The 14,428-nt window shown below is 42.9% G+C and overlaps 1 protein-coding gene across 1 annotated transcript in view; it reads left to right on the top strand.

Annotated features, from left to right (window-relative positions):
• The window catches only part of VPS53 (VPS53 subunit of GARP complex), a 137,544-nt gene extending 123,116 nt beyond the window's left edge, over window positions 1-14,428 (top strand). Inside the window, exons 20-22 of the mRNA XM_069483508.1 lie at window positions 9,895-10,032; window positions 11,676-11,780; window positions 12,310-14,428. Of these exons, the coding sequence (XP_069339609.1) occupies window positions 9,895-10,032; window positions 11,676-11,780; window positions 12,310-12,480 (414 nt within the window). The 3' untranslated portion in view covers window positions 12,481-14,428. The remainder of the gene's footprint in view (window positions 1-9,894; window positions 10,033-11,675; window positions 11,781-12,309) is intronic.

Raw genomic sequence — 14,428 nt, 5'->3', positions numbered from 1 at the left:
TTTCATCTTTCCCACCTGAAGCTCTGTACCCATTAAACAATAACTCCTCACTCCCACTCCCACTCCCCCAGCCCCTGGCAACCATGTTCTACTTTCTGTCTTTATGAATTTGCCTACCCATGTAAGTAGAATTATACAGTATTTGTCTTTTTGTGTCTGGCTTATTTCACCGAGTATAACGTCCTCAAGGTTCATCCCTGTTGTAGCATGTGTGAGAAATTCCTTCCTTTTTAAAGCTGAATAATATCCCATTGTATGCATATATTACATCGTGGCCATATTGACTTTTAAACTCAATTCAAAACCATCTAACTCTGTGGAAAAAGAGAATGAGGTTGTGTGTACAGCATGGCAGTTGGAAAAATTCTCAGGCACACTTTTCCTAGGTAAATTTTCTAAAGGTGTGTTTTTAAGCAATCTGAAAAAAATGGATTGATAAAAATGTAATACCCATTAGTAGTAATAATTCTTTATAGCAAAGTAGAAATAGAAGGAAAATTGTTAAATCTGATAAAGGGTGTACATAAAAACTTAGCAGAGGATATGGATTATGTGGGTATATCCATTTGTCAAAGTAACACACTTAAAGGCCGGGCGAGGTGGCTCACGCCTGTAATCCTAGCACTCTGGGAGGCTGAGGTAGGAGGATTACTTGAGCTCAGGAGTTCGAGACCAGCCTGAGCAAGAGTGAGACCCCGTCTCTACTAAAAAATAGAAAGAAATTTGGCCCAGCAACTAAAAATATAAAAAAAATTAGCCAGGTGTTGTGGCACACACCTGTAGTCCCAGCTACTCGGGAGGCTGAGGCAGGAGGATCCCCTGAGCCCAGGAGTCCAAGGTTGCTGTGAGCTAAGCTAACACCATGGCAATCTACTGGGCAACAGAGTGAGACTCTGTCTCAAAAAAAAAAAAAAAACACCCACAGTTAAGAATTATATATTACAATATATGTAAATTTTACCTCAAAAAAATTGCACGAGGATTAGGAAGTGAAATACAGCAGGATTTTTCATCCTCTGCACTGTTGACATTTGGGGCCAGAGAATCCTTTGCTGGGGGCATGTTAAGCACCATCCATTACTTTTTTTTTTTTTTTTTCTTTTCTGCCCCTGCCCCTGCCAATATCCACTACTTCTGCCCATCAGATGCCAGTGACACTCTCTCAGATATGACAACAGCCAAAAATGTCTCTTGACATTGTCAAATGTCCCCAGGTGTGGGAGTGGGAAGCAAAAATCACCTCTCCTTGAGTGCCACTGGGGTAGAGGCGATGAGATGAGAGTGATGGGATGTTTTTGGTTGTTGAAGCGAGGAAGTGAGGGCTCATTGTAACATTCTGTTTACTTCATATATGTTTGACATTCTCCATAATAACAAGATTTTATTTTTAATTGTAGTGTTCCACTCCCACCCATGCCCATTCATGTTTAGTCTAAAATAAAATTTTATTTTGAGAATTGATGCAAAACTTCCTTGCTTCTGAAATTACACTAGCTTCCTTCTAGATTTTCTTATTGCAGAACTTGTGTTCAGAAAAGCTAAATTTTCTTCTTCCTTTTTTTGTGTGTGCACTTCTGCCAGATAGAGCTTTCCCTCTTTTGCACAGCACTTTTTTCTCTCTGAAGAGCTTTTTGAACCTCTTCTCTATCCAGCCACTCAGTTTTCTCTGCCCCATTAGGCTGTGACCCGCCTTGATTTCTGTGAGCCCATCCTTCCTGCTGGGAGCTCCAAGCCTCTCCTGTCACTCAGTCAAAAGGGTCCTCCATTTGTGCCACACACAGCTGGGAGACAGGCACAGCCATGCTCCAGAGGAGCTGACAGCCATCGGCAGGGCCATCAAGGACCTGGACTTGAGAGGACTGACCAGCACTGAGCAAACATGTAAAGTAAATGAATCAATTAATGACAAAAACTGGGGCCAGACACACTGGCTCACACCTGTATTCCCAGCACTGTGGGAGGCCGAGGCAGCTTGAGCCCAGGCGTTTGAGACCAGCCTGGACAACATAGCGCTACAAAAAAAAAATTTTAATTAGCTGGGCGTGGTGGCACGAACCTGTAGTTCTAGCTACTTGGGAGGCTGAGCAGGAGGATCACCTGAGCCCAGGAGTTTGAGGCTGCAGTGAGATATGATTGCGCCACTGCACCCCAGCCTGGGCAACAGTGCAAGACCCTGTCTCAAAAAAAAAAAAAAAAAATTACAATAAACATCATGCTTAATGGCCAAATATGGAAAGGTTTTCTGTCTCTTAAGGTTAGGAATAAGGCAAGAGTGTCTGCTGTCACCATTTCAATCCCATGTTGTCCTTAAAGTCCTAGCCAGGACAGTACAGCAAAAAATAAAATATTTTTAAAAGAAACAAAAGGTATAAAGATTAGAAAGGAAGAAACAAAACTATCACTTTTTACAGAGAATGTGATTGTGAATGATAATATCTAATAAACTATTAAAATGTAAAATAATATAAGTAATATAAAATACAGATAATAAATATAAATAAATGTAAATAAAAATAGATAAACTATTAAAATATAAATTTAGCAAGGTTGCTGAGTATAAGGTCAGTATGAAAAAGATGTTTTTATATACCAGCAACAAACAACTTTTAAATGACATTATTTACGGTAGCATCAGGAAACATTAAGTACCTAGGAATAAATCTATCAAAAAATATACAAGTCTTCTACACAGAAAACTGTACAATATTAAGACATATTAATGAAGACCTTTAAAAGATGTTCATGTTCATTGATTAAAAGACTCAAAAAGATATAAATTCTTCTAAAGTTAATCTGTAGCTATAGTGCAGTCCCAGTCAGCATCCCAACAGGGGTGTGTGTGTAAATTGATAAGCCGATTCTAAAAGTTAGAAATGCAGAAGACCAAGAACAGCTAAAGTAATCTTAAAGAACCCAGTTGGAGGACTTAAACCTCAGTATATGGAGACTTATTTTATTGCTGTTGTAATTAGGGCAGTGTGTCACTGGCACCAGGGACAAATAGCCAAGAGAACAGACTTGAATTCAGAAAGAGACCACACATATATAGACACTTGACTTTTGATAAAAGTGGCATAATTGAGTTTGGAAGGGCTGGTCTTTTCAGTCAGTAATGCTAGGTAATTGGATATCCGTATGGGAAAAAGTTACTCTTGACCTTCACCATGCACCATATACAAAATCAATTCCAGTGAGGATTTGGTGCAGTTGGAACCCTCACATGTCGCTGGTGGGAATGTAAAATGGTATAGCCATTGTGGAAAACAGTTGACACTTCCTCAAAAAGGTAAACATAGAGTTACCATGTGACCCAGCGATTACGCTCCTGTGTATATGCCCAAAAGAATTGAAACAAATATATTCACACAAAAACTTGTACACAAATGTTCAGAGCAGCACTATTCATAATAACCAGAAAGTAGAAACAAATCAGATTTCCATCCACTGATGAACGGATAAACAAAATGTGGTGTATACATACAATGGACTATTATTCAGCCATTAAAAGGAATAAAATATTCATGCTACAACGTGGATAAACCTTGAAAACATTATGTTAAGTGAAAGAAACCAGACACAAAAGGCCACATATTGTGTGATCCTGTCTATATGAAATGTCCAGAACAGGCAAATCCATAGAACAGAAAGTCGACTCACGGTTGACAAAGGCTAAGGGGGAGTAGGAAATGGGAAGTGACTGCTGATGGGTAGAAGATTTCTTTGTCAGATGGTGAAATGTTCTGAAACTAGATAATATTCTGAAATCTCACATTCACAGTCTTTTGAATATGTTTAAAAACCACTGAAATGTACACTTTTAAAGAGTAAATTTTATGGTATATGAATTATATCTCGATTTTTAAAAAATCAGTTCCAGATGGATTATGGCTGTAGAAGTAACGGATAAGACAATAAAGCTTCTAGAAGATAATATAAGAGAATGCCTTTATGACCTTGGGCTAGGCAAAGATTCCTTAAATAAAACATTGAAAGTATTAATCATAAAAGATTAGTTTTTGGAGTACTTAAAAGTAAGAACTTCTTTCCATCCAAAGACACCATTTAGAGAGTTAAAAAGTAAGCCACGGGTAGGAGACAATATTTATAATACATATAACTAATAAAGTATTTATATTCTAAATACATATTTTAAAAACTTCTAACAAAGCAATTAGAAAAAGCAACCGACAGAAAAAATGGCAAAAGATGTGAACAGGCACTTCAAAAAATGGCTATCCAGGCCGGGCGCGGTGGCTCACGCCTGTAATCCTAGCACTCTGGGAGGCCGAGGTGGGCGGATCGTTTGAGCTCAGGAGTTCGAGACCAGCCTGAGCAAGAGCGAGACCCCATCTCTACTAAAAATAGAAAGAAATTATATGGACAGCTAAAAATATATATAGAAAAAAAAAAAAATTAGCCGGGCATGGTGGCGCATGCCTGTAGTCCCAGCTACTCGGGAGGCTGAGACAGGAGGATCGCTTGAGCTCAGGAGTTTGAGGTTGCTGTGAGCTAGGCTAACGCCACGGCACTCACTCTAGCCTGGGTAACAGAGTGAGACTCTGTCTCAAAAAAAAAAAAAAAAAAAAAAAAAATGGCTATCCAAAAAACCAATAAGGATGGAAGTGTAAACGAAAATCACAATGACATCAGACTAGCTAAAATTAAAAAGTGATGACACCAAGTTTTGGTGAGGATGTAGAGCAACCGGAACTTTTATATGTGCTGGTAGGAATGGAATTTGGTACAACCACATTGAAAAACTGTTGGACAGACATATGCCTACTGTGTGATCCAGCGATTCTACTCTGAGCAGCTTCCACCCTAGAGAAAGGAGAGCTTGTGACCACCAAAGACATGTAGAAGAATGTTCATAACAGGTTTGTGAGCAGCACACTAACCTACAGTGATAGAGAGCAGAAGAGTGGTTACCTTTGTTGGGGAGGAAAGGTGAACATTGACTGAAAGAGAGCATTTCTGGGATGTCAGAAATGTCCTGTATCTTCAATTAGGCAGTAGGGTATGTGCGTATGTAAAAGTGTATCCAGCTGTATACTTTGTGTATCTGACTGTATGAAAATTATACCCAAATTTAAAAGGAAGAAATAGGACATGCCCTGACCTTGGTCCATTCATCCTTGATGTCTTGAACTGTCTTTTTTGCACCACATTATTGAAGAATTTTATAGGGTTGGAGCAAAATGGTTCACTTACATGGCTTTGTTCACATATATGGCAGCACATATATGGTTCCTTGCCTTCTAGGAGCGAGTGCCTTTATCTTACCTACTCAAGATTTGCATCACTACTCATAGCCCTGGTGTCCCCCAAGAAGCGTAGGAGGCTCTTTAAGAAGTAAAGTGTCTCCCTCAGTGGTTTCTGTTGCTGGATGATGAAATTCCACAGGCGCAGCGTGCTGGCCACCCTTACAGCACAACAGCCTGTCACCATCAGCCAGCCCACACTACCCTAAAAATTATCTCTGAGGTGCAAACAAATTTGTCAGTGGCCACCTCTTGCCCAATGCTGCATGCCTAAGGAGATGACCATTAGCTATTTTCAAAGGTGAAAACTAGCAGATTTTTGTAATAAATGGTACCTTTTATCTTCCCTTATTACAAACAGCTGCTAAATCTGTCAGACTGGTTCCCGCCTTTTCTGACTGCATTGCTTTATGTAAAACCCGAAACCAAGGTTTTCATCTCTTCAGCAGTCTGGTAAAGACAGAATTTTATTGTGACTGGCCAAGGAATGAAAGTGTCATATCACCCTGGATATGGGGGACAAAAGAGAATTATATCTGGTTCACTCAAAACTCTTCCTGTCGCTTAAGACTATATAATTATTTATGCATATAATATATCTCTGGGAAGTCGAAAATACAGAAAAAGTAGGAAATATCCCCATATGTTTTAAAACATATTCATTGATTTTTTTTTTCTAGCTAAGACGTGGCTTTAATTTTGACAAGGCTCTCAAAATTTGCTACATGGAAGACAAAAGCTGAATCCTTGCCAGTCCTCAAATGGCATAGTTTAAAAATAAATTTCCAAAATATTAAAAAGTATAGAAAGTACTATAAAGAACACCAGCTCACCACTCAGCTCAGTAAAATTTGTAATGTTCCCCACATTTGCTTTAGATCATTTTTATGTAAAGTAAATCATTATAGTTATTGCTGAAGCCCCCCGTGGACCCCACCCTGCCCACCCCCTCCTCTCTGCCAAAGGTAAACACTATTCTGATTTTGATTTTGATCATTCCCATATGTGTTTTAATATGTTATATGTATATATATTCACAAATGATATGATTTTGTTTTGCATATTTTTAAACTTTATATAAATGCATAAAATACATATCGTTTCCCCACTTGCTTTTTTTGCCCAACTTATGTTTTTTGAGATTTATCCATGTTGATATATGTTGTTTGCATTCATTCATCTTAACTTTAGTATTATATTCCATTGCATGAATATGCCACCATTTGCTTATTCATTCTCCTGTTGGTGGGCATTTAAGTTGTTTCAAATCTTTTTCTTTTACGAACAGTGGGATGGATGCAGGAAATATTTTTTTTTTAACATGGGCAAGAATTTCTCTAAAGGATGTAAATATAAATGCTGTGTTATGGATTATATGCATCTTCACTTAAAAAAATGCCACTGAGGCCGGGTGTGGTAGTTCACATCTGTAATCCTAGCACTCTAGAAGGCCGAGGTGGGAGGATCCCTTGAGGTCAGGAGTTGGAGACCAGCCTAAGCAAAAGCGAGACCCCATCTCTACCAAAAATAGAAAAAATTAGCTGGGTATGCTAGCCTGTGCCTATAGTTACAGCTACTTGGGAGGCCGAGGCAGGAGGATCTCTTGAGCCCAGGAGTTTGAGGTTTGGATCAACTGTGATGACACCACTGCACCCTACCTGGGGCAACAGAGTGAGACTCTGTCTCAAAAAAAAAAAAAAAGAAAGAAAGAAAGAAAGAAAATATGAAAATGTTACTGAATTTCCCCCAAAGCACTTAAACTAATTTCTATTTTCACCATGAAATTCACCATGATTTTGAATTTCGGTGCCATATCTATGCTAACACTTGATTATCAACCTTTTTACCTTTGACTCTCTGATGGGTATGAAATGGCATACATTTGTGGTTTTAATTTGCATTGTCCAATTACTAATAAGGTTAAGTATCATTTCACATGCCTTTTGGGCATTTGAGCTTTCTCTTTGCCCCCCTGTTGTTGTCCTTGTTGGGATAGTTGATCGTTTTCTTATTGATCTGTAGGAATCTTTATGTGTTCTGAATATCATTCCTTTGTCAGTATTGCACATGTCCTCTCCTGATTTGTCTCTTATCTTTTACTTTGCTTATGTCTCCTGATATAGACTTCTTTTATTTTAGGGTAGTAGATTTTTCAACCTCTCCCATGTTTGACCTTCTTCTCCACCCATAAACAAGAAAAATAATCTCTGTATTTTATTCTAACAGTTTTAAAGTTTTTCTTTTTATATCTAGGATTTTAATCCACCTGGAACCGAGCATACCTATTCTTTAGAGGCATGTACTGGGTTCCCTGTGAGAAGGCAGTAGTCATTTCCAGTGGGGCTCTGGGAAGTGCTGACACCGGGCTCTTCACGTGGGCCTCGGGCAGTCTATGCCGTTCTCTCCCCTGGATGCTTGTGTGCGCTTCTCTGTAAGCCTTTTCAAAATGCAGACACTAGGGTAGTAAGAATTTTCATCTCTGGAAATCTAGAAAGGTCCAAAATGCCCTGGCACTTTGCCGGCATGCAGTTGAATGACCTGTGTAGTTTCCGCCTTTGACTAGCCACATTACTGCATAAAATTACCCTATCCCGAGCGTCATTTCTTACCACTTCTTGAGAGTAACGTTTCCATCTAAGTTACTCCAAATAAAACGTTGTTGTCGTCCCCTAATTTTTATACCATTTTCAAAATTATAATCACTATGACCATGAATAGTCTCTCATTGATTAGTTTATCCATAGTCATTAATTCTCCTGTCCAAAGCAAAGTAAGCGGAAAATCAGAGGATGTGGAGTGTCGTAGGCCTGAAGGGATTCCTTTCCTGCCTGCCTGATATAATTACGCAAGGCTTTCCGAGAGGAGCCGCAAACCTTGTCCTAAGCTGAAGATTGATCATTATCATCGGAGTTTAGTAGTGGCAGCAGGAACCGTCACCCTACTGCTGCCTTGTCTGGTTAGTGGTGGTGTGATTCTATTCTCCGAAACAGGCCAGAGTTACCCTTCTGGCTTTAAAACCAGGTTATAAAACTGCATATAGATACAGTATCATTCTGATTTCGTTTTCTGTGCCACCTGGTTGCCAAGAACAGCAGCAGTAATGGGGGAGTTGGCAGGAATCAGTGTGAGCTCTGAGCCCAAACTGCCCAGGGGCATTTACCTGGGCAGCAGGAAATGGAATTACAGCTTCCTGTCCTCCTCATCACCTAACCCCATTCATCTCGTGAGATGAGTTTAGTGAGTTACTAAACCTCTGGAACTTCAGTTTTCTCATCTGTAAAATGGGAACAGTAAATAACCTCCAGGGCAAGGCCTCGTGAACACCAACTATGAAGAAACAGCATCGTTCCTGCCAGTCGGGAAAGTTGATATCCTTCTAGGTAGTTGGCATCCAAGAGAACCAAAACAAACAAACAGGAAAAGGTGGATTGTTGCTAAGATACAGCATTTAAATTTGGTTAAATCTCTTACATCCTCACTAGCATGCAGAGAAATGCAAAATACAACAATAATGAGTTACCATTTTTTGCCTAACACATAAGAAAGATTTCATGACAGTTTTCAGTGCTGATGAGGGTGCAGTTTGCACTGCTGGCAGATGTGTGAATAGGTGCATTCCTTTTGGGAAGATCTTAAAGTTTATACAAACTCCCCCTCCATAGAGTACTATACAGTCATTAAAAATCATGATTTTTTTTTTTTTTAGAGATGGGGGTCTCACTCTGGAGTGCAGTGACTGAAAAAAAAAAAAATCTTGATTTTTTTTTTTTTTTTAAGACTGCCAAGATGGAAAAACAGAATACAAAAACTTCATATATTAAGTGAGAAAACCAGGTTATAAAACTGCACATATGTAAAATATAATTTTTTTTTTTTTTTTGTTGAGACAGAGTCTCACTTTGTTGCCCAGGCTAGAGTGAGTGCCGTGGCATCAGCTTAGCTCACAGCAACCTCAGACTCCTCGGCTTAAGCGATCCTACTGCCTCAGCCTCCCAAGTAGCTGGGACTACAGGCATGCGCCACTATGCCCGGCTAATTTTTTTATATAGATTTTTAGTTGTCCATATAATGTCTTTCTATTTTTTAGTAGAGACGGGGTCTCGCTCAGGCTGGTCTCGAACTCCTGACCTTGAGCGATCCACCCGCCTCGGCCTCCCAGAGTGCTAGGATTACAGGCGTGAGCCACCGCGCCCGGCCTAAAATATAATTCTGATTTAGTTTTTTATACAGACACACAGAAACTGGCAGGAATTAGACCACATTTAACTGTTTTTTTTGGCCGGGTATGGTGGCCCATGCCTGTAATCCCAGCACTTTGTGAAGCCAAGGCGGAAGGATTGCTTTAGCCCAGGAGTTTGAGGTTACAGTGAGCTGTGATCGCGCCATTGCACCGTTGCACTCCAGCTTGGGTGACAGAGCGAGACCCTGTCTCAAAAAAAAAAAAAGACCTATGGCCTCTTGATGTTGTTTTTCCTGGGTAATGGGAATTATAAATAATTTTTTTCTTTTATATTTCTGTTTATTTTCCAAATTTTCTGCAATGAGAATGCATCACTTGTATAACCAGGAAAATGTCATTCAAGGTGCTGGGTCCCTGTGGAGCGGCTAGTAACGCTCTGGTTCACTCCCACAGCTGCTGCTGGACACCCACTCCCTGAAGATGGTCCTGCTCGATCTCCCCTCCATTGGCTCTCAGGTGGTGAGGAAGGCACCAGCCAGCTACACTAAAATCGTTGTGAAAGGCATGACCCGGGCTGAGATGATCCTTAAGGTGATGACATGTCTTTCTCGGGGATTCTGATAAAAGGGGCTGCTTATTTATTTGATCACTCGTTCCAAGGAGTTTTGGTTTTTGAAAGCACAGGGTGGGGCCTATCCCCACAAGGTCCAAAGGATTGTCCACATTTGGGCTGGACTGGATTTTGGCCTCATCAGGTACTGTGGATAGTCAGTGACCAGTTACTTGGGGATTGGTAGTTTCTTCTGACAAATGAATTTTTTGTCATCATGGGATCATCTTGTAAAACGACTTGGCCAAGACTGGAAGTGAGGTGAAGTCGTCGCTGTGAATCAGTGGGTAAGTCAGGGGGCGCTTGCTTCTCAGCAGGGATTTCAGGCCCAGCCATCTGCTCCTCCCTTCCACGTGAGCCTTTTTGGCTCTCTGTGCTCTGCGGCTTTAAATGAACTCTGAACAGATGTTGTAGTAACTGAATCTAATCAGCAAATGGGTTTTTTAAAGCCTCATTTAACAAAATATTGTACTCTGGGTGATGAATGTCTGAAGCCCTGAGCATCTGCATCTGATTTCCACCTGTACTTGTTGAGAAGCGAGGGGCCTGTTTGGAAGAGGGGTGACAGCCAGAGAACAAATGGCACCGTCCTGATGTGTCTTAGAAGTCCAGGGCCTGTAGGCGCTTGAGGCCTGTTTCCCAAACAGAATGACTCAGATGATGGCAGGAGTAGAAAGTAGCGTGGGACCTGAGGCTCCTGCAGGAGGGACCAGGTGAGGGCACTGCACAGACCTTAGTTTATGGCCTGAGGACATCGGAAGCAGCCTAGTCTTTTGCTTCCCTGGCTCGCTCACGGGGGAAGAGAGCATACAGTTTGGGAATTACTGCGGAGGATTCCTGAGTGAACTACCCTTGCCACTCTTTGGTACATTATCAGGAATTCACAACAAAATCAGTCTCCTGGGGGAAAAAATCAGATACTGCATTCCAAAACCAAATGGAAATGAATTTGAAGACTGTACTGCCATTCCTTTCCGTCTATCTGTATGTCAATTGATACTTTAAAAACATGTAGTTAAATGGAGCTCAGGATTGTTTAAGCCTTCAAAATAGGCAGCTTTGGGGTGTTTGGTTTTGAGAAAATCCACTTATATCAGTTCCTTCTGCTTTCCATTTCTCAGGAATAAGGATATATCAAGACAGAAGGACCAGGTACCACATACCCATGAAATGTTTCAAACAGGAAACCCTCTGACAGAGTGTTTCCCAAATGATCCTAATATTTAGTTAGTTTTATTTCAATATAGTTAAGAGATACAAGTGTTTTTTGTTACATGGATGAATTGAAGTCAGGGCTTTCAGTGTACCCATCACCAGAACAGTGAAAAATCACCTGGGACCCCAGCCAGGCCAGCTGAGTTAGAATCTTTAGAGGAGGGACACAGGTATGTTCTTTAAAAAGAAATCCAGGTAATATTTATGATTCAGCCAATTCAGGAAACATGGCTCTAATTGAACGTGAAGACACAATGGCCATTGGGACATTTCTGAGTTTCGGGTTGCTGCTGCTTGAGGGACTCTTGCAGAATCCATTTAGTGCTTGGCTGGAGCGAGGAGAGGGGACCCTGCCCCCAGCTGTGAGTTCTTTCTCCTCGAGACCTACTCTCGTCCCCTCCCTCGGTAGGTCGTGATGGCCCCTCATGAACCGTTGGTGGTGTTTGTTGACAACTACATCAAACTCCTCACGGACTGCAACACAGAAACCTTCCAGAAGATACTGGACATGAAGGTTAGGCCAGTGTCCTGTCTTGTCCACACCTGCTCATCCTCACACTCAGTGGTTCTAACTGGGGGTGGGTTATAGGTTCCTGGAGGTTCTCTCAAAATGCACGTGCCTGGCCCCACACCACGGACCAAAATCGAGGAGCCCTTTTGAGGAGGATGGTCCTGGGTGTGTGAACTCAGGATTCTGATAGGACCTCGGGGCCACTGAGACCCACTGCTCTGCGGAGGGTGGGGGTGCAAGGAGTGGCATGAAGAGCGGGGGTGTTCCTTCCCCCCATCTTTGCCTGTCCTTTTGTCTCTCAACCCCTTCTTTCTCTCCTATCCTATTACCTTTTTTCTTCCCTCCACAGTTCTCCCCGGGTACTACCCAGGGTTGGTAATTCCCCTGAAGAAGGTGATAATCCTCAGCCTACTATGCTCAGAGTCATTGTGCTGTTTCTAGAGCCTCAGCCCTCAGCACACCCAGACACTGCGCTTTCCCTTCCCGGCCACTCGGGCCCAGGCGGTGACCACCCTCCTTCCTCTCCCCGCAGGGGCTGAAGCGAAGCGAGCAGAGCAGCATGCTGGAGCTGCTGCGCCAGAGGCTGCCCGCCCCGCCCTCGGGGGCAGAAGCCTCCAGCTCCCTGTCCCTGATGGCCCCAACACCGGAACAGGAGTCATCTCGCATCCGCAAACTCGAGAAGCTAATTAAGAAGAGACTATAGAAGCATTCGGGGCACTTTTTCTCCCTGGCCTGTGACCCTCAACACCCAGTTCTCTGGAAGACCCCCCAAACTCTCCTGTGCGCCCCGGGACTGTCAGATCATCAGTCTTGAAGCTTTCTGGGACATCTGGGTTGTTAATGAGTCTCTCCCAGGCCCTGTCTTAATTCCTGTCCAAATTGGAGACGTTGAGTAAGGGCCAGGTTATCATAAGGCAATTTAGATTATGTCTGATCCTGAAGAAGAGGCGGCAGTGAGAAGGTCCCTGTGTGCAGGGCTGCTCTTGGCTGGGGGGTCAGCGCTTCACGCAGCCTCAGCACGGCGGTCACACCCTCTGACACCTGGGCCCCATTCCTGCCGCACACCTGCCCAGGCAGCTTGGATGAGGAAGTCTGATCCCACCCCTTCTTCCCACTGCTACTGTTGAGGTCACCTCTGCAGCCAGAGTGCTGATTGTTCCTCCTGCATCTCTGGGTTTGGTTCTAGGGCCTGAGTTAATGAAGTGGCAGATTTTACAGGTGGAAAACTGGCCTTTCTTTATGAAGGCAATGGAAGTGTGCATACTTTTCCATGTAAATCCTAGTTTCCTAGTACGTATTTTGTTTCTGGTACTTTTCATACCTTGGCCAGGTTATCCCTGTGTTCTCCCCATTTCTCAGTAATCTCTAAAGGAGAGATGCCCTCAGTCTCTCTCACCCCAGAGGGTTGCATGTGCCAGGCCTCGGAAGCAGGTGTCCTACCTGCCGTGGGGCTCCTGACCTGGGTGTGGGGCAGACCCAGCTCCGATCCTGGGCCTCGTTTCTACATCAGTTTCCAGCCTATTCTTGCTGGCCAGTCCGACTCTCGTGTATTGGGCATCTCAAATTTGAGAACACTGAAAAGAAAATAAAGGGTGGAAGACAGAGGCGTGACCTTGAGCTGAGCTCCCTTAGGAAAAGATTCTATTAATAAATAACCCAAGTGCAGGAGGGGCGGGGAGAGCACCGGGAGCTCGGCAGGTGGGTCCTGCCTGGCCGTCGCGGTGCCCTGGCGAGGTTCCCCAGCCTTCACCAACTGCAGAGAAGGGCAGTGACCCATCTCCAGACGGTGCGGCCGACTCCGCCAGCTGCGTCGACCTAGGGGGGCTGGGAAAGCCAATGCACTCCGGCACCTGGTTCTTGTCACTCTCGGTGTTTACAAATCCACACTTCTCTTCTTGGTTCATTCTTGAGGAGCCAAGTTCTGGACATCTCTGTAACAGCATTGAGATGTCAAGCTGCTGTTTTCCACGGTTGGTGGTCACAGCCAGGGAAGTTGCTTTCTTGATTTATTACATTGTCAGTAATCCCCAAGGAGCCAGCAGATGTCAGTAGGAGTTACGTTAACTGTCTGGTTGATGGGGACTGAATGCAGTATGCGCATCCTGTAAAGACAGGATACTTCTCCACCAGGGATATGCCTCCGAATCACCTGGGACCCTCTGAAGAAATGCAGATGCCTGGAGACTTTGAGTCGGGAAGTCTGGAGTGGGGCCTGGCATATAGGTTTAAAAGGTCCATAGATGATTATAATATTTATTCCTTGCTACGAACCACTGCAGTAGAGAGAAATTTGCTGTATTGAAGCATTCCTGTGGCACATTTGTATAAATGTAAGCAAGTTCTCTAAGCAAAGGTAGCTACTGTACGCCTGAGCTGGTACCACATGGTACACGTGCTTTGCTGAGAGCTGGCAGCTGCGACTTTAAACTCGTGTTGATGGGGGGACCATGTCAGGGATCAGGCTCTCCCCACAGTGTTTAGGATTCTTCTTGATTTGACCAAATCCCAAGCAGAAGCCTTGTTTTATCTTATTTTATATGTTATTCAAAATAACATGTAAAAGGAACATCCATGATAAAAGCAGAAGCTAACAGCTCTGTGATTCAGCTAAACTTATTGTGCCCATTCCTTCCCTCCACGTTCTAGAGCCC

This window comes from Eulemur rufifrons, chromosome 9, assembly GCF_041146395.1.
Source record: "Eulemur rufifrons isolate Redbay chromosome 9, OSU_ERuf_1, whole genome shotgun sequence".
In the NCBI taxonomy this organism is placed as follows: Eukaryota; Metazoa; Chordata; class Mammalia; order Primates; family Lemuridae; genus Eulemur; species Eulemur rufifrons.
This window is presented reverse-complemented; position numbering and strand designations above follow the sequence as displayed.